At 43.9% G+C, this 19,392-nt stretch overlaps 1 protein-coding gene across 4 annotated transcripts in view; it reads right to left on the bottom strand.

Moving 5' to 3' along the window:
- The window catches only part of runx2b (RUNX family transcription factor 2b), a 47,138-nt gene that overhangs the window by 18,814 nt on the left and 8,932 nt on the right, over window positions 1-19,392 (bottom strand). For 3 of the 4 annotated variants that reach the window (XM_037751443.1, XM_037751445.1, XM_037751446.1), the window contains exons 3-5: window positions 8,699-8,961; window positions 6,857-7,013; window positions 4,785-4,889 (exon numbers count right to left, since the gene is read on the bottom strand). In XM_037751443.1, coding sequence (XP_037607371.1) covers window positions 4,785-4,889; window positions 6,857-7,013; window positions 8,699-8,961 — 525 coding nt within the window. Of the gene's footprint in view, window positions 1-4,784; window positions 4,890-6,856; window positions 7,014-8,698; window positions 8,962-10,062; window positions 10,407-19,392 lie in introns of those variants that run through there. The other variant, XM_037751444.1, reaches the window with a different exon arrangement.

The raw sequence follows: 19,392 nt of genomic DNA, 5'->3' as shown, positions 1-19,392 counted from the left end.
TATATATATAAAGTTTTACTTACTTACTTACTTTTACTTAACAGATTCAAGGAGGTGTGATCACATCATTAGGTCTAGCTCCAAAATACATCTGTCAACTCCTGAACCCTTGCGAGCTGGAACACAGCCTGAGGTCCTCTGGCAAGGGTCTCCTGGCTGTTCCCAGGTTAGTAACTAGAGGTGACAGAGCCTTCGCTGGGAGGGCTCCTCGGCTTGGGAATTATTGTCGGAGAAAATTTAGGTTTCCTTTGCATGTGTTTTCATGCTCACAATTTCCAGCCTGCTATTAGCCACGGTATCATCTAATGTGATTTACATTTTACTTTATTTTTCCCTTTTGTCTATATATTATTAATATTATATATTTGTTACATTTATGCTTTATCTTGTCTTAATTTTTGCTCTGTGAAGCCCAACTTGTTTTGAAAAATGCCATACAAATGCCATTATTATTAAAGCTATTATACATGTAATGTATACAGAAGCATATCTGCAAGTATTGTGCGTATATATGTGTGTGAGTATGAGCATGTGTGTGTCACAGGAAGAGTTTGGCTTGGCAGACAGGTCTCCTGAACCGCTAATATTGTCTGCAGGCCTTTAAGCAACCAGGGCCTCTTCACCAGACTTGTTAACACCCTGACCAAAATCGAACCAAAACACGACCCTGTCCCCAAGCCCAGAATCCCCCAGACCCAGCTGCTTCAAACACCAGAGACGGGCCTGACCGCTAACCTCCACCGCTGACACACAAGTTGACAACACACACACACCACTTGCTCTCAGTTATGCACAGTAACCACTGCAATATGCCACAGCAAGACACAGTACGTGTGACGCCACAATGGTTTTTGTCACCTCCTATGTTTGTCTGTGATCAATTAACTATAATGAGAACAGTGGGTTTGGACAGAAAACCTAGTATATTTTGTTATTACGGCTCGGCTATTATCACTCAGGAAGTTTGTCTCAGCTGGCCGCAGCCACCGTCAGGAGCAGCTGAAAGGAGACAGAACCACCTATAAAAGCACATTGGTTTAAACAGCCACTCCCTGTCTATTAGCTCAAAATGACATTTAATGAGGCCTATTAGCTCTGCTCCAAATCAGCACTGTGGCTACACTAGACTAATGGCACCAATAACACTCTCTCTCTCTGCAAAACATGTCATGTGTGTCCACACATGCAGGCACTAGGGGACAGATATACATGCATTTGGAGTCATATCTACAAGGGCAAACAGACGCCTATACATGCCTATACAGTACGCCTGAACACACACAGACACATACATATACACACACTCGCTGAGTTGTTGGTGCAGCGGCAAACCACAGGGTAACCAAGAGCTGTCAAGCGATTAAGCACAATGCGAGCCACAGAAACCGAGTTAGCCTCCCGCTAATAACACAGTGGCCAGAGGGACCTGACTAACCACTTACCACACATACACGCACACATACGCTGCAACCTCTGAGGAAAATCATACCGCAGATCTTTAAACTGGGCCTCGCTGATATTCGTCACTCTGACCACGCAATTAATTAGCTAAAGCTCAGCGCCACAGTTCAGAGATACGAGCCCCGTTCATTTTGCGGGTGGTCCAGCTTTATCCACCCACACTGATATTAGATGAGGAACCGCTGGGGAAATGACATCCCTCAGGAGGGCTCATATGGCTACCATAAGGCTCATCAAACACGCCGACACAAAATGTCCTTCCTGTATGGGACACCCACGACCGAGTCATTAACAGGAAGCAAAAATTGCCAATAACATCAGAAAAAGTGTAAAAAAAGCACAGAGAATGGATGCTAATTTTAGCTTTTCAGACCAGTTACCAACCCACGTTGAAATCTAGTGTTATTGTCAGCTTATTTTCCAGAAACAACACAGTGTTTTTTACAGAGAAGGACCACAGAGTGCCAGTGTATGTCAGCCTTAAGACAGCCCACTGTTCTTTCTCTGTGTGTCTCTGTGCGGACCCCTCCCTGCAGGGGCCCGACGTACCACAGGCCTCCTAATTACCCACTCGTTTAACACAAAATAGAGCTGTAATGGCCGACAAAGCCCCCCCATGTGCCAATGAAGCGTTCACAGATAGAATCACAGTTTTGGAGACAGCCGGTGCTCTCAGCTCCGAGTCCCTCCGTGCTGAAACCCTGGAGGAGGGGAGGTGCGGTTGAGAGGGCACATGTGTGTTTTGCCACCCTCCGACCTCGGCTTAATGACCCCTGAGAGGGAGACGTGTTCTGGCTGTAGTTTCTGGGTAAATTACACCGCCGCTGCAATTCGGACCACTTAACAGCAAAGTAAAGAAGGTCAGGGGTTACGTATGATGACATACTCTTTATTGCTTAAATTACTGTCCCGAGACTGAAGTCAGAACATGCAGACTTTGACTTTAAAGCTTCGTCTCAGACCACAAATTGAGCAAATAGAACAATGGATGAAAGTGTAAAGTCTCTTCACAATGCCAGAATCCCCTCACCTGATATCAGGTACTACTGCCTTTGTCTAGTTTGGTGACTCACTTCACATACATGTATGTCCAGGCTTACAGGAAGGCCTTCTAGACACTAAGACCGCAACTTTGTTGAGACCAAACTGAGGCTTTTCTAAACAAATTCTGCTCCGACTCCCATCTGCTCGCCACCAAATAACAGGACTTGTTTGAAAGCCATCTGACGGGGGACAGCAGATGCACAGGAAATGCTTTTGATCAAACAAGATGGCTCGAGAGCGAAGGAGAGATGGAGGGGAAAAAGTGGGTGTGATTGCAAGTACATGTGGGTTTGACGATAAGCATGTGCCTTTGTTTCGGGGTGCGTGTTGATGAACGCTGAACGTAGAGGCATTTTCTGGCACCACGGGCAGGTTTCCTACAAACGGAGACTGATGGTGGTACTAATCCTTCTGTCTCCCGGCTCCTCTGTGTCTCAGCGCGCTCTGGTGCCATATGTGACGGGGTAGTCGGGGCGGGTGGGTTTGTTTGTGATGTGATATTGTTCATTGAGACGCCATGAGATGAGAATATGTTTTTTTTATGAATAGGGAGGAGGGTTGGGGAAACAGCTGCATGCCAGACCAGTTGGCACTGATGGCTATAGTAAAGTTTTTTTTTCCCTCCTCAGTTGTTTTTATATGGCCCATTAAAATGAGCTGATGCTAGCGTTCTGCTACCCAGTGTACCCTCTCAGGAATATTCTGCCTCGCTTTTTATTTCTCGTCTTCCTCTCAGATCGTCACACGGGAGGCTGAGCTGCTTTCTGAGAGGTCAACTTCATTAAAAGTCTGTTGATTGCTAATTAACACAATCAGAACCTTTTCCCGTAAAACTTGTTTTTTTGTTAATTAACTTGTTTTATTAGCCCGTCACCATTTTAGCTGGGCATTTGCTGCCATTGGCTGAGAGCACAGTCAGCCACGCCCACAACTGAGTTAAAGGGGCACTCCACCGATTTTGAAGTTTGGTTTACTCATCATGAGGTTTACTATTGAGCCTGTGAAAACAGTTCATAGTATAATCAAAGAGTACAGAAGCAAAGAGATGAAACTGGTGCTTTTTTGACAATAGCCGCTATATGGCGCTGCAGTAGCCCTGGCGCCATTTTGGACTGAAAACGCAATCGAGTCCCATAGCCATGAAAGAGATGTCTGTAAATCAGAGGATCATTTTTTTCAAGGTAAATCAACTTCCCAGTACGAACACTTAAATAGCCCTCATGTAAACTAATGTCCTAAAAGTTGTAAAATTCACTAAAATCCAGAGTTATTTATTTTGCATAATGAATGTGCATCAGACTCACAGGACTGCACCGCCCTGCACGCTCATATGATCTGGTTCTGCCAGCTTCCTGCTAGCTGTATGCGGCTGTAATAATGGATATACTGTATTGGCTGTAATTCATCACTTTTATTATCTTATAATACACCCATGGGCTGTATGCTGTCAGCTTGTACTTTGGTGAATGTATTAACGTCTCTGTTCCCAAACAACCGGCTATCGGTTAATAGCTAGTCGTGCTAGTAGTATGACATCAACAGAATTTAAAGTAGTTGTAGGCTATTTACTAACATGCTGGGCAAAAAAACAGGGCACAACTTCTTATATATCTATAGTCTGTGGTCTGTTGTACATCGATTTTGGAGGTCCTTGACACGAAAAAGTTTGAGATTGCTCTCAAAATCTGTGTGCTGGATTTTTCTAACTTCTATTTATGTCCATTGCTCACTTTATGCTCCTCTGGGAAGCAAAAAAGTTAAATAAATAAATAAGTAAGTAAGTAAATAGTTATAATAGTATGCATATTTATAATATTTTTAATGTTCAACACAGGCCATTTCACATCTGACATTAAAATGATGACAATAGAATAGAATTCATTTTGTTTTACTCTTGTATGGCACTTTGTAAGCCGTCATTTTACCGGTATCCGGTAGTCGCGGAAGCGTAGCTCTGCTGCTGGGCGCTGACTTTGCAATGGAACGAACAATTGACTTTCACTTCTTAGCAATATACGTTCTTTGGTATAATGTCTTCTGTGGCTCTGGAGGGAGCTTTGTAAACTAAAGAAATTGAAAGATGCTACTGAGTTGCATTATGGGAAATGTAGGATCCAGCGCTTCTTGTGAATCCCCCATATTTTTTAAGCACAATGCTAAATCGCTGGTGTACCCGTTTAAAGACAAATTAACGGAAGTAGTACAGTACGCTGTTGGCTGAGTGTGTGTGCGTCAGCATATTCCCATACTGTACTGTGTGTGCGTGCCTTTGTACTCACTCCTGGGCTCACGCGGTCCGTCCACGGTGACCTTTATGGCTCGGTGGTAAGTGGCCACTTGTGGTGGGTTGGTGAATACTGTGATTGTCAGCGTGAAGCTCTTGCCTGTGGTGACATCAAACAACATCAAATGACATACCATCCGCAGAGACAATGACCCGCATTCATCGCTAAACCATCCCCAAGTCACAAGTGTGGTTGTGATCACATAATAGCCAATGCAAACTGGGGAAAAAAAAAATTGACTTTAAGAGGTTTAACGACAGACAACGCTGGCTGTTTGAGAGGGTCTATTTAGCTTTTTTGGCAGAGCCTAAATGACTGGAGGAGCCAGTATCTTGTTATCCAGACTCTCTCCCTGTCTAACGCAGTGTGAGTGGGCGAGAGGCATTTTAATAGTCACTTCCTTTCTCGATAATCCCCAGCAGTTGCTGCCTTGGGGTTGAGTGCGTGTGTGTATGCTCCTCTGTGCATGCGCGAAGCACGCTATGAATCAGAGCGCAACAGCCAAGTCAGCAGCAGCACTAACGTCTGAGGTATGCAGACGCGTCACGTAGCCATGGCTACGTGCAGGAAACAGGAAGTGGGGGGCAGGTTGCTGCAGCGACTTATTGAAGCAGCTGTCCATTCAGTCGCAGACGCCACCTACCCCGTGCGTGTCCTCCCCTCTCCTGCTCTACACTCACTGTAAACATGCCTTTCAAAGAGAAGTGAGGAGATGATCCGGGGAGATAAGCAGAGCACAGATGCAACAGGTGTTCCACATACCTGATCTGAGGTGCATGTGGGTGATCTGTGATAAAGTGGGACGCCTAGGGCTCCCCTGCCAACATCGCGGTTACCTGTGATCTAATTCGGGCTTACTGTCGAGGCAATCCTGCACCACACTATTAACTCTAATGATGTTATCAAAAGTGTCTGATTACTCTCTGAATCACCTGCCCTATCTATCCTTGCTGTCATCGTACTGTGGCACCATTTCAGCCTTGCGACTATCAATCCTTGTCCATCTCTGTTGGCCCTCTCCGCCTCTGTGTGCATGACTTTTAGCTATCTAACATCCTATCAGTTCGCTCTGCTTGCACTTATCTTGGGTATTCATTTCAGACACCTCGTAGTCTGATCTCCCCTGGCTCCCATGTCACTTCCTGTGACTAGATTCTGTGTCACATCTAAGGGACGCACGCAAAAGGTCTCCGTGGCAACGGGTCCAGCCGCCATGCCTCCTCTGCTCGCTATACTTTGTCACCCCTCACCTCTCCTGACTGCCTTCTGCCTCCTCCCTTTTTTGACAGCTACAACAGAGAAGGAAACTGAGAAGAAAAGTCACTGGTGGAGCTGCTGACAGCGCTTATCACCAGCAACTTATCGTAGGCGACCGCTTTCTGTGAGACTCGCAGAAAAGTCTCTAAGAAAATATTTCCAGTGAGTTTGGCGAGGGTGAGAGCACATCGGCGGTGCCAAATCTCAAATCGTAAATTAAACGATTAAGTGAGACGGTAAATGATGCAAAGAGTCGCCTTGGCGATGCCAAATATTCAGGGAATGCTATTTGACCCAAGAGGAGTGTGCTTCCTCCCCGATGTCTGACAGCCTGAGGATATGTGCAGAGTGATCAGCTGTGGGGCTGCGGCGCCACCCAACATATTTATAAGCCTGAACTGAACTGGGTCATGTCAGGTGAACATTAAGGAAAGGATTATAAAAGAAAGACTTGTTTCTCTTGTTATCAGATTAACACTGTCTTATGCAGCTGATGTTGAACAAACACACATCCAAAGCTTTGTTTCTTAAACTAAAGGAGATGGAAGCAGTGGGTTTTATAAAGCTTTTTTGTCTCACCTGGGTTAAAAGATAAAAAATAAATCAAGGATCCTCATCCTCATAAAGCAACACGATTCACCTCAGACTTTAGGAAGACGGGCGGTGGGATTTGAGCTCCGAGCTAGAGATCATTATGTGGTCGCCACGAAGGGAATGTGACCACTAATCCACACCACTGAACCTAATAGCTCCTACTGAGTTGTAGTAGTGCACATTGAATGGAGCATAAGAGTGTTTCAGGGTCTCACCTCTGCCACTGCGGCCCACGAAACGGAGGTCGTTGAAGCGTGCTACTTGGTTCTTCATCACACCTGAGGCGTTCCGCAGCTCGGCGGAGTAGTTCTCATCGTTGCCAGCCATTACTGTGACAACTGTCCCATCAGTGATGTCTCCCAGGGCAACCACCTGTCGTGAAGGTCAAAGGGCAGAAATTCAGGAACTACTTTGGGAAAAGTTTTTACGGGAATACACACATTTTACTCCTTCGTGCTGTTACTCAAAATTGGTTAAATGTTAATCTCCATCCACAGTGCGTTACAACATATTCTCTCCCTCTGTTCATGGTTAAAGAAAATTAGAAAATGATTCCAGGAAAAAAATTTAATAAAGGGTTCGCTTCAGTGTAAAAGCCAAAAACAAGAGTGAAATCAAACCTCGTTCTCAGTTTCACTGGTAAAAGAATTCATCTAGCTAATGTGACAGACTTGTTTTACACTATACCATCTTCCTTTGAATCACGTTGATAAATGGATTTAATTTCACTTCTCAAATGCAGTCTTAAAAAACAAAAGCGGCGAGGCCTCGTGTTATCATTTAGATTCCTGGATGCAGATAAAAGAGCACGAGTAAAGGCCCACAGAGCAGCAATAATTACAGAGGCGTAGTAATAAGAACGGCTAAATCAGGCATATATTTTAAAATGTGTCACATTTGATTTGGAGCCAGGGCTACAGCTACAAATTTCCACTTTGGCTCGTCTTTGATCCATCCTTTAAATAATATCTGTCAAGTAATTAATAGGGCCTTTCCTGTGAAATATCATGGGAGCAAAAGGCTTCAAAAACTCCTGAAGAGGTCTTTGAATGTATAAACAATTAGTCTTTGCTGCATGTGGAAATATATCTTTTTCTGTCTTTGCTTTTCTGCTCATTGACATTTCAGTAAAATCAACATGGGAAGACTAATTACAATAATTTCATATATTCATTAAAATACTGGTTATAATAGGCCATAATGTGGTTAATGTAACATTCATGTAACATGTTGTAATATAATTATCATATTTTGTTTTAACATATCAAAATAATTTCCTAATATAGATAGAAAACTGTAATTAATCACCATGGAAACAAAGCATTGATTGTGGGATTATACACTGGCTGTTTAGCTGATTATTGGCAACAAATAAATTTTAGTTTTTGTTTGTTTACAAAATATTAAAAGAAAACAATATGAACATGTGGTTAATTTCCTTCTTTTTATATCTAGATATATTTGACCAAACCTTTAACATTTTTTTTCTGGCCCTTTAAACACCACGTTTCCTTAATGCTTTCTCATTTTGTAAATTAATTTTCTGAACATATTTTGTTTGTGAAAAGACATCAAAAACTGCCAGATAACATTGCAGCATTCATGCTTAACAGACTCAAATTTTGCCATTTGTAATAAGAACATATAAGAATATATTTTTCAGAAACTGGTAAAATAAACAAGTAAATAACACATGAGGGAAGATGATAAACAACACAAAGACATCAAAATCAGCCAGATAAGATAACATTGCAGCATTCATGCTTAACAGACTACATTTTTTGGCATTTGTAATAAGAGCATATAAGAATATATTTTTCAGAAACTATTAAAATAAACAAGTAAATAACACATGAGGCACGAGGATAAACAACTCAACAAAAAACTCGGCATCCAACATTATTAAATTAAGTTGATAAAAAATAATGCATTCACTCTTTTCTAAAAAAACATGTTTTAATGCTTAATCTAGTGTTTGTTTGTCTTACAGTGAAGTCACATTGTGGTTTAGCCTGCTTTTAATTCCGCAGCACATCACAGAGAGAGACAGGACTTACCTTGAAGGCGACAGGCAGCGTCTTGTTGCACCGCCAGTGGGAGGGCAGGACCGAGCACAGAAAGTTGGGGCTGTCGGTGCGGACCAGCTCGGCCGGGTGGTCGGCGATGATCTCGGCCATGCTGCGGTTCTCGTGTGGACGCAGTCTTGGCACCGCCGCCGCCGCGTCCGGCTGTCCGACTGGAGAGTTCACATCGTTCATCTTCCCTGGGACCGGCTGGAGGCTGTTGGACGGCGGACTGAACCTCCGACTGGCGCTGGGATCTACGGGAATTCGCATCACAACAGCGTTGATTATCAAAAAAGGCACCGGAGGCTCTCCAAGCTCCTCTCTTTTCTTTCTTTCTTTTTTCTTTTCTCTCTCTCACACGCGCTCAGGGAGAAACTATCCACCGCTGCTCGCTGAACCTCAGCGCGTCTGCCAATGGAAAATGGGACTCCGTGAGCGCACAAAAACTCTCTCCACTACAAACTTTAGTGGTCGCCTTCAAAAAACGACACAGAATCTCCCGGCAAGAAAAACAAACCCTTGAAAAACTTGATGATGTTTTAAATGGCGAGCTCTTTTTTTTTGGTCAAACTTCTCCTGTGAAGCGTCCATGCGCCATAACGCAGGCGTAGCTGCTCGTGTGTGGATATAAATAACATCAAATAAATGTCCGAGCACGTAATGGGGCTATACAATTACAAAACAACAACAGCAGCAGTTTCTAGAATGGAACTCGTCGTCGAGCCAGATGTTTAGAACGTTTTTGTCTGTCTTCCTTTAGTGAGAAGTCAAAGCGCTGCTGCTCCAGGTGCGTCATTGAAGTCTTTGTGCCAAACTGAAAAGGCTCTCTAAAAAAGCCCTCGGGCGATGTACACACACACACACAGAAAAAAAAAAGTGTTCAAAGTCAAAGGATTACGCTTTAACAATACTTAATAGAGCTTATTTATAACCCCCGCGACGCCAAAGCAAAGTGTGCGTATTTCCCGTGAAGTCTCTCAAGTTTTGGATATATAGGGTTAAAAAAGGTGGATGAAGTCGAAAAAAAAAAACATCGCCGGTGAGATGAAGGAGGCGGAAAATAGAATCCCGTATTTTGTAGCCGTAAATGTGGTTTTTAGTGTTTGGAGGCCGGGGTTTCCCGTTGCTCAGGCTTTTTTTGTGGTTTATATAGCTCGGGCGCCCAGCAATTATTGCGCTGATGCGACTCCAACACGTGGTGTCTGGAGTCAGATCCATTCCCTCTGCCATAATCTATCACGCCTATCTATAGAGAGACGACCGGACAGGTCTCAGTAATATCTTATACTTCCATCAAACACATTTCACACCCATCATCTCTAGATAAAGAGTTTAACACACACCAGCCTACATACCGACATGTTAGCGCTCACCCTGGACCATCCGCGCGCTCCTAACTCTGAGGATGGTCATCAACCAAGTCATTAACACGCCATCAGTCCAGTGTTGTGTTACCACTATGATCCAAACAATGTGCAGCTCACAAGAGCGTTCAAGAGAGAGCCGAGAGAGAAGTGAGTTACACTCCATAAGATAGGAAGGAGTGAGTGAGTCACCGGAGAGCAGTGAGTCAGGTAGAGGCGGCAGGACTAGGGGAGTAGAGTTTCACTCGGTCGCACGGGAGAGCTGTTGTGCAGGTGTACGTACAGGTATTCTGCTATAGTATATATACACGGGCTTTACTTTATGTTCATCCACAAGTGTGGCCGCTTCTTGTAAAAGCGAAGGCTCTTTGTGAGAAAGTCAGCTGTGTAAAATCACACTCTTGTTGTGCCTCATAAAACTTGTAAAATTATTATATAGCTACAATTTAAAAAGACATGTAAATCCAGAGGACAGATGGTCATTCTTTTGTAATGGGTTATGTATGAATAACGGTGATGTGTTTTTTTTGTTTTTTGTCTGATGGGTCTTACTTGTCTGTCTGTCTATGGTAACAGTATGTCTATTGTATGTGTACTTTTTCTCAAACTGAGCTACCTATGGATGCAAAATGAATTTCAGTGCAAACTGACAATAAAGTTGTATCATAGTGTAATTTACAATTGCACGTAAACTAAACATAACAGGGCCAAAAAGATGAGCCTCATTTGGACAATGCGTAATTACGCACAAACTCTGACTGTTCATATGTATATCTCAAAAGGACAGTAATTAAGTACTCAGGGACTGCACTTATAGGTACACATTTGAGGTACTTTACTTGAGTATTTCCATTTTAATGCTACTTTATATTTATACTCCACTACATTTCAGAGGGAAATATTTTTAAATATTTTTTTACACCACTATTTATTTGACAGCTTTAGTTACTTGCAGATTTGAGGTACAAAACACATGATGAGCTCATAAAATATGATGTTTTGTTTTAGATTAACCTACCCAACAGTATATAATGTAGTTAAAATGAGCTGTTCCTCAACAGTAAAATGATACTTGCACATCAATGCATGAGTAATAATACTCCAATAACATAATATATATAATAGTATAACACTCACCGGAGCCATTTTTCTGCTTTATGAATAGGCTACTTATATATTTTTTTTATCATGTAATATTTACAACTTAGGACTTTCACAGTGTGGCATTGGTACTTATACTTAAATAAAGGATCTTATTCCACCACAGCAAAATGAACGATGCAAAAATATTCAACTTGCAAATCACACATTTTTCAAACCAAGACAAATACAACCCTAAATCACACATTTTGATGCCATTTTTTAAATACAATAATGTAACAAGAAAATAAATAAAAACAGCATTAATAGCATATTTACATCCTTACATAATTACAACTTCCCACTAAACAAAAAAAATAAACAAAAAATTGTTCAAATAAAAATAATTTAATGCTTTTATTTTAGTGCTGAATTGTGTTATATTTTAGTGTGGATGCTGCTCTGAATGCAGTCACTGCGAAGGCCTCCTGTGTCTACTGTAGAGGGCATCATCTACCCTCTGTGAGACTCCATATCTCAGCCGGCTCTCATCACCCACCCCACCCTCTGCCCTGATCACCCATCAGTCTCCCAGCGAGGCTTTTTTGAGTGCCACATCACACAGCGGCATGCGTATTTGCCACTCTGTGTTCCTTTTCCGTTGCTACCACACAGGCTTTTATTGCAGAGAGTCTTTAAGACAAAGGCCTTTGATACTCCGGGCCTGTTTTCAAAATAAAAGGGACTATAGGAGGCACAGCTGTCAGGTTATTTGGGTCTTGTCAGCTTGTTTTTTAAGCTCTAAAGTTGGATACGGTCTTATACATTTTATAATAAGGTTTCTGTGTTGAGAAAAAAAAGAGCCTAAAGCCTGAGGACTGTAAGTAACTTGAAATAACTTGACTTCTTGTGTTTCATAAGTACGTAAGTACGTGGGTGTGCACACGCATACATGTCTGTTAGTGTGTGTGTGTGTGTATGTGTGTGTGTGAGGATGTGGGAGGGATATATATAAAGTCTGAAAGCATTGACATGCATCTGGCACCTCGTCATGTGGACGGGGGGAAAGGGAGGAAAAAAAAAACGAGTGATTGAGTTACACTTCCCCTCCGTGTGCCCCAAACACCAGAAATATGGTTCACATTGTCCAACATTCTCAAAGATCAACTAACAATTCATGGATGGATAAATGTGAATAGTAGTAATTAAATCTGTAATAGTGATAAACATGGCCTTGCAGGAACCGTGGAGGCGGTTCATTCCGACAGAGTTAAGTTTCAGCTCCGATAATATCATTTTTTCACCACTGAATACATTTGGGGTAATGTGGAAAACATCCTTAATGTTGTAGTGGAATTTAATTTAGGAAATGTCATCTGAGTCAATTTCATGCCATCAATTTAATCAGTCTAATTATTTATAATGCATTTGTGTTTTTACGTTATTTTGAATGAAATTTGAGCTGGAATTTCATTTTGGAACTCTTTTTTTTGTATGGTTTATTCCTTAAAGATTTCACATCCCACTTTTATCAAGGCCATCAACTTACACTCACTTTCAGGCCAACTAATCAGTCTTAAATTTTGGATTTTCTGCACCCTGTTATTGTCCCATCAGAGGCAGCGGCAGGAAGAGACTCTTGATTTTCCCAGCCTGAACCCAGGCCCCCAAACCCCTTCCCCCCCAACACCCCCTTCCCGGTGTAGTCGTGACTTAAACCCTGACAAGCTCGGCTCATCAAAGAGTGTTTGTCCCATCTGACTCCGCTTTGCCTCTCCGCTGTACGTCCAGCATCTGTCTTCCAGCTCCCTACAGGATACGGCCTGCATTCATACAGTAAAGGCCTGCTGTCTGACTCGCTGTCATTCAGAGGTATAGGCCGACCTCTTGAGTTTGAAATCTGTCGTTTGAAGTCCCGGAGATGTGAGGGAGACACCAGAGGAGGCGTTAATGTGCCAGAATACGCTGTTCAATCAAAAAAATCAACCGCCTTCTGTGTCCTGGATTTAACCCAGCCGAAAATCAACTCCTGATTAAATGTGAACGCAAGTATTGGAGTATATCTGACCTATCTCTCTCAGTATTAACAAACTTAATATCATGTAGTAATGAATCAAGCATAAAGCTGTTCATTCAGTGCGGCTGCTGCTCGCCTGGCGCACAGCTGGATCGTCTCTCTCAGCTCTGGTATTATTCATCTACTGTGTTACACTGGCTTGGAGTCATTGCACAGTAGGAGAAGTCACTAACAGTGAAGAACCACAGTATACCACATCGGGCAGGATGTGCGTTTTATGATTTATGGTAATATTGTATTTCTGCCGCTCAGTTACAATTATTTGTTTCCAATAAAAATCAAACTCAGCTGACGCTCCCTGGCTAATTTTCCTGTCGAGATATCAAGCGCGCAATAAAAAGTTTCTGTTCTCGTTCCCACTTGGAATGACAAAGGCTGTGTGAACCGCTACAACACGCATGCATGCTGTCTTTAATGTTGTCAGTTAACTAACCAAGCAGAATCTCTCTCTTACATGTTTTTTTTTTTACAGCGTCTGTCAACGTCTTTACGTCTCTCTTGCTGTTTGACACACACAGAGACACAAACACACACTTAGAGGTCCATCTATCCTCACTATTAACACCTCATTGGGAAAGATGACAGGACAAACAGAGCGCGGTGTTGATGCTCAAAAGTGCATCAATAGTCTGGGGCAACAGCTAGAGCGGGACACATCCGTCTCTTTGGGTTCGTGCACATGCACGCACTTTTATATTTGACAATAACTTTGACTATATAATAAAAACACAACACTCTTCCTCTATCCTTCTCCTTTTCACAAGCACATACTCTCATCATCCAAGAGGAAAAGTACAGCCACTTAAGACTCAGGATAAAGGCTCCATTTCACAGTGGTGCATTTTTCAAGACACTTAATTATAGCTTTCTAGAGGAGGGCTGTGACGAGGCCCAGGCTTTTTCAGCTCTAACGGGATGTTTCCATGTTTGGCAGGCCACCAGCCCGACCGGCCTGCCAGCTAACCAATCAGCGAGCCCACCAGGCTAGGCAGCAGAGCGGCCAAAAGATCCAGTCTACTAGCCAATCAACCAAACCAAAACTGCCGGTCACTTAGTTAGACTCGGGGCTGGTAGCCGGCCAACCAGGCAGTCAATTAGCGAACCGGCCAGCCATCAGAAGAGCATGACGATGGGCAGAAACTGTACTCCTCGTGAGCTCATCGACACAACCTCAACCGACTCGCATTCACGCACTGATCCTAGATCACAGCTAAGCCCTTAATGACTGTTTGTCACCGAGCCCGTGACATCACCGTGAACTGTTAGGACGAGGACGGCACGTTCTGCGGTGTGTGTGTGCAAGTTCTCGAACGACCATTTTCGCGGAGTGCAATCCAAGTTTTGTATCAGACTTTGAGGTGGCTGGAGTGAGAGACAGAGTTTAATGTATTTATTTCTCAGTGAGAATACAGAAAGAAGTTTTGTCTGATATTTCACTCTGTTCTGGAAATGGCAGAGAGCAGCATGGAAAGAGATGGAGACATGGAGGGGGCGGCTGCTCACTGCTTGTGGCAGGAGGGTAGAGGAGGGAGGGATGGAGGGAAGGAGGGGGGGGGGGTATAAAGACAATTTCCTCTCTGCTCTTATTGCTCTGACTGTCTGCCGCCTACCGCCTTCATGGAGGTCCCTAATTGAGATCACTTGTACTTAAAAATAGGAACAAAAAAGGAACTTCTGTGGGCTGGGAGATGGAGAGGAGAAAATAAAGCAGTAATACGTGACGAAGGCTGCCATTAAAGAGTCCCAATGATAGATCTGAGCGACTGGGGCGCACACGGAGCTGAGAGCTCTTTCTCGGTCTGCCAGGGAACCCTCAGATGTTGACGTGTCACACACCACCTGCTGTCACAGCGCTGCAACTGTGCATGTGTAAGAGTGTGTGTGTGTGTGTGTGTGTGTGTGTGTGTGTGTGTGTGTGTGTGTGGGTGGCTCTTTGATGGGGTAGAGTGACAGCGCCCGGGGCTGAGGCCAGACATATGCCAAAAAAGTGGGAGTTCAGTTTTTCCACTTTTGTATGAGTGTGTGTGTTTCAGTTTCTTTACATAGCTGCAACTAAATATCTGTAGAGTGATCAGGCATATTTGGCCCCACTCTATGCAGCCATTGTGTCATTAGCCGTGCTATTATTAGCCCTTCGCTTTAATTCAGCCGTTCCACCAATCACACCCTCCCTCGAGCGGCCTTTCCCAGACTCAGTCCCAGAGTGTCCCTAAGGCGTGCTGGTTTCCCCCTTCAAAGCATCTATCACTCAATCAGGTCTGATCGTGCTATTAATCAAACAATGAGCCCCCCCACCCCCCGCCTCCTCGGAGACCAGTTTGAAGGATTGGCTCGAAGGAAACGCAGCGTATCCATGAGTGGTACCGGACCGCGGCTGAGGAACAGGAACCCCGTAAAGAGCGTTTTTCTTGGACCGAGACCCTCTGTAGGTGCTAAAGACAATACAGACACTCGGGCTAGGCCAACATTCCACTTTACACTTTTCCCTTCCTCTGTGTATTTCACTGGTCTACTTCCCCTCTGCAAACTAGCCGGCTAGTATCAAAATATTTATAGTACATCTGCAAGACATGCTGTTCTCATGTATCCAGGACCGTTTAGCCGTGTGTTCATTACGCGAGGTAAAACTAATACCAGATTTATAGGGGGAGATTTACTCTCTGTTCTCCCCTGTCCGGCTGGTGCGATTGAGGATGATTTATGCGAGGCGAGGAGGCACAGGCGAGATAGATAGAGTGACTACACGGCGAGAGGCAAACACGCCGCGGCCCAGACTAGCACTCGCAGGGGGGCTATCAGCTATCACTCGGCCGTTTCCACTGCTCCTGTTTCGAGACTGGAGGGAGGCAAAAGACAGGAGGGACGGCGGCTGGAGACGAGGGAGGGAGAGGAAGGAGACAGGAGGTAAGGATGTATGTATGTTTATGAATGGAGGTCCAGGTGCACTGGGTCCAAATCGATATAAGGAGCTGTAGAGGAGGGCCAGATGGAGAGAAAAAAAAGTCTGTCATGGATGCTCAATTGCACGCAGACATAAACATAGACGGTGCAAACCCACGCCTTGAAATGTACCATATGCATTTTTTGGTCTTGGAGCGTTTAAATGTGTTAAATATACTATCTGTTTTGCTTGGCCATCACCACAGACTGGGTATCATGAATATTGCTGACAGTCACTGAGCCCATATCCTGGCATTGCTTTGCTACTTCATTTCTGGGGGGTAATCAATGTCAAAGCTGTCAGTCCGTATGTCCAAAACGGAGACAACAGCCAATCAGATAAACAGGAAATGAAAAAACAGCACTGGGCAGGCACCACATGCAGCCGCAGCACTGGGCGTGCATCGAGCAACTAGCGCTCAACTTCCGAGGGTTTGGATCTCGCTCTCCTTTTCTTTTTTTTTCTCCCCCTCCGATCTCTTCCTGATCGCAGTCCAGCTCGGAGCCGCTCCAAAAACACTGAGCATGAACTCTGCGACCCGGAGCCATACATACTGGATCGGATTCCAAACCATTCAGACGTCAAAATGGCCCCGGGAAGGCTAGGGTTGGGAAAAGGCCTCGCATGTAGCATCTGATGCTCCGTGAGCCGAACGAGTTAACAAATTAAGTTGAGAGTGTCACCGCTGATGCAGCACACTCAAGAGATGGGCCTTTGCTGAAAACCTTAGCCTGTAATTACGCTGAGCCTATTAAGCTACTGGTCAGAAATGACTCACAACAAGGTGGGGGTGAAGAGGGGGAGAAGAGGAAGGGTGGATGGAGTTCACTTTCATAGCTTCTAGCCTGAGATGTCCTCAGATGAAATCCAATCCAGTCATCTTTGGAAAAGCGGGTTCAGTGAAAGAAGACGTCATGAACGTTTGGGGGAAAACATGATTTTCAGAGCAGATACATGACTATTGTGTGATTATTTGACCTATGACCCTGTATTTTCCACAAGTTGACGGTTATTCCGGGACAGAGCCTTTTCATGGCGTGTCTGCTCTGCCCCTCACTGAGATGACGCCAGCTTTATAGCGCCTAAATTCGAGGTCGTGAGCAGGGAGTCTCATCGACTGCCGGGTCCCACGGGGAACATCAATTACGTTGCGAAATGCTGTCCTTCAAACACAATCTATTCTGTGGTGTTGCATTATAGCTGAGAATTTGAGCGTCACACACATAAAAAAAAAAAAATCCCTCTTTGGCAACAGGGTTGCTGGGATGTGGTCTAAGGCTGACAATTAAATTGTCCGTTTGGAACACGGCGTCGCTCTGGAAGCACGGGATTTATGGCGAATAATTTCGCGAGAGCTGATCATCTTAAATGTTTTAAGTGGATTTTATGGCGTCATAGATCACTCTGATATGTCCTCGGGAGACTGAAAACTGTCCCCAGTAGTTGCAGAACTCATTTACAGACAATTAAAGAAGCTCTAAACAAGCCAACATCATCTCAGTGTTGAAAACAGTCTCCCACCAAACTAGTGCTGTTTTAGCAACTTTCCTGCAAAAGGGGCAAATATTTGACACTTTACAAACCTCAAAGTGTTATCACATAGCTCTCTGAACATCTTCCAGTCCAAGCAAAGCAGCCTCTACCAGTAAAATAAACTATAATACAGGTATACAGGGTTAAAAGCTGTAAACATTAAACCCGTGTTTACATTGCAAGGGATTCTTTTTCATTAGTAATTGCCTCACACTGTGAGCCTGATGATTGGGTGATATTTATGATGGGCCCCTAGGGCCTGCTTCCCTCTCAGTCTCTCTCATGTCTATAAAATCTTTTACTCCTGGCTCAACTGCAGCGCAGACAAGGTCCCATTAGAACCTGATTGTATATGCGCTTTTAAAGTGTGCCTCTATGGTGCCTTTAATGTGCTTGTGTGCTCATATGCATGTGTTGTGTGTGTGTGTGTGTGCGCAGTATGTGTGGAGCAGTAAAGGGGCTGGCTCTGAGACTTTGGTTAACCGGACTATAATTTGGAGGCCCAGTGAAGACTCCCAGCAGCCTCTCACTGTTTGTTTACCAGAGAGACTGTTTCTGCTGCATCTGCAGGGTCCTGCAGGAAAAGGGCGTGTGCATCTGTCTGGCTGTGTGTGTCTAGGTGTGCAGTATTCGTGTGAAAGTGATATTTTGTAGGATATGTAAAGATACATCTGTCTGTGGGCATTGTAAAGACCATTTGGACTACACATTTCCTTGAAGTAAGACGTTTTCTAATTGACTTCTTTATTTAAGGAACCAGCGCTTCCAATTAACTCTGACATCCCCCATACTTCTTCTTCCTCCTCCACCTTTAAGCTACAGTAAATCAAGGCTACAATACACCGCCCTTTCTTTCCTGAAATGGTAGCTTTGTCATAAATAAGAAAACAAAAAGAGCTCAACTTCACACAAAAACACCCTCACATTAAAAAGTGTTTGTCAGCAAAAAATGGCTGCTATTTTTGTTTGTGCCGAGAGTAATTCTCCCGAGACTAAACTGCGCGCTTTCTGTCCCAATTGGGCTTTTTCTTTTCCACCCCATCCTCCTCCCAAAGCAGGAATAAAAAGAAAACAATGCAATTCAAAAGACCGGAGCTCCCAGCCTGTCATTTAGCTGTAACTTTGAATTGTCTTTGCTCTGCGTGAGCTGTTTTCTTTTTCACGCACAGAATTGTTGCAGCATCCTAAAAATTCCATCACGAGAGAGGAAGAAAGACAGAGGAGGAGAGGAACTTTCAAAATATCCCTCTAATAAAATATTCCTGCTCCTCTGGGATCCTCCTTTGCTCATTCAGCATCAGGAGAAGTGAAGAAGTGGAAAACGCCTGTTATTGGTCTCCGTCCAAAAAGGAGAAAGAGGGAGAAGAGAGAGAGACCTATTTCCTTTGGGGAAAGACAGAAAATAGAATGAGCGGCGCAACAGTTGACGGAAAACTTTTAACTGCGACAACAAAAATGAACTACAGACGACTGTAAGAGGGCAGCTGTCTGGGTGAGTGACAGGATTCAGCTCCAGACTGAGAGCCTGCTCCAGCGCGGATCAGACAACGTGTACGTATGTAGGCTTTGATCACACGGAGCTGCTTGTCGGCGCAGTGATGATTGGATTGAATATGTGTAAACTGGAACAGCTCGGGGATCAACATAAAACACACACCAGCTACAAGTCCTCAAAAGATGTCAGCCTCAG

The sequence above is a fragment of the Sebastes umbrosus genome, chromosome 18, assembly GCF_015220745.1.
Source record: "Sebastes umbrosus isolate fSebUmb1 chromosome 18, fSebUmb1.pri, whole genome shotgun sequence".
In the NCBI taxonomy this organism is placed as follows: Eukaryota; Metazoa; Chordata; class Actinopteri; order Perciformes; family Sebastidae; genus Sebastes; species Sebastes umbrosus.
Note: the sequence above shows the minus strand (reverse complement) of the source record. Positions and strands in the feature narration are given on the sequence as shown.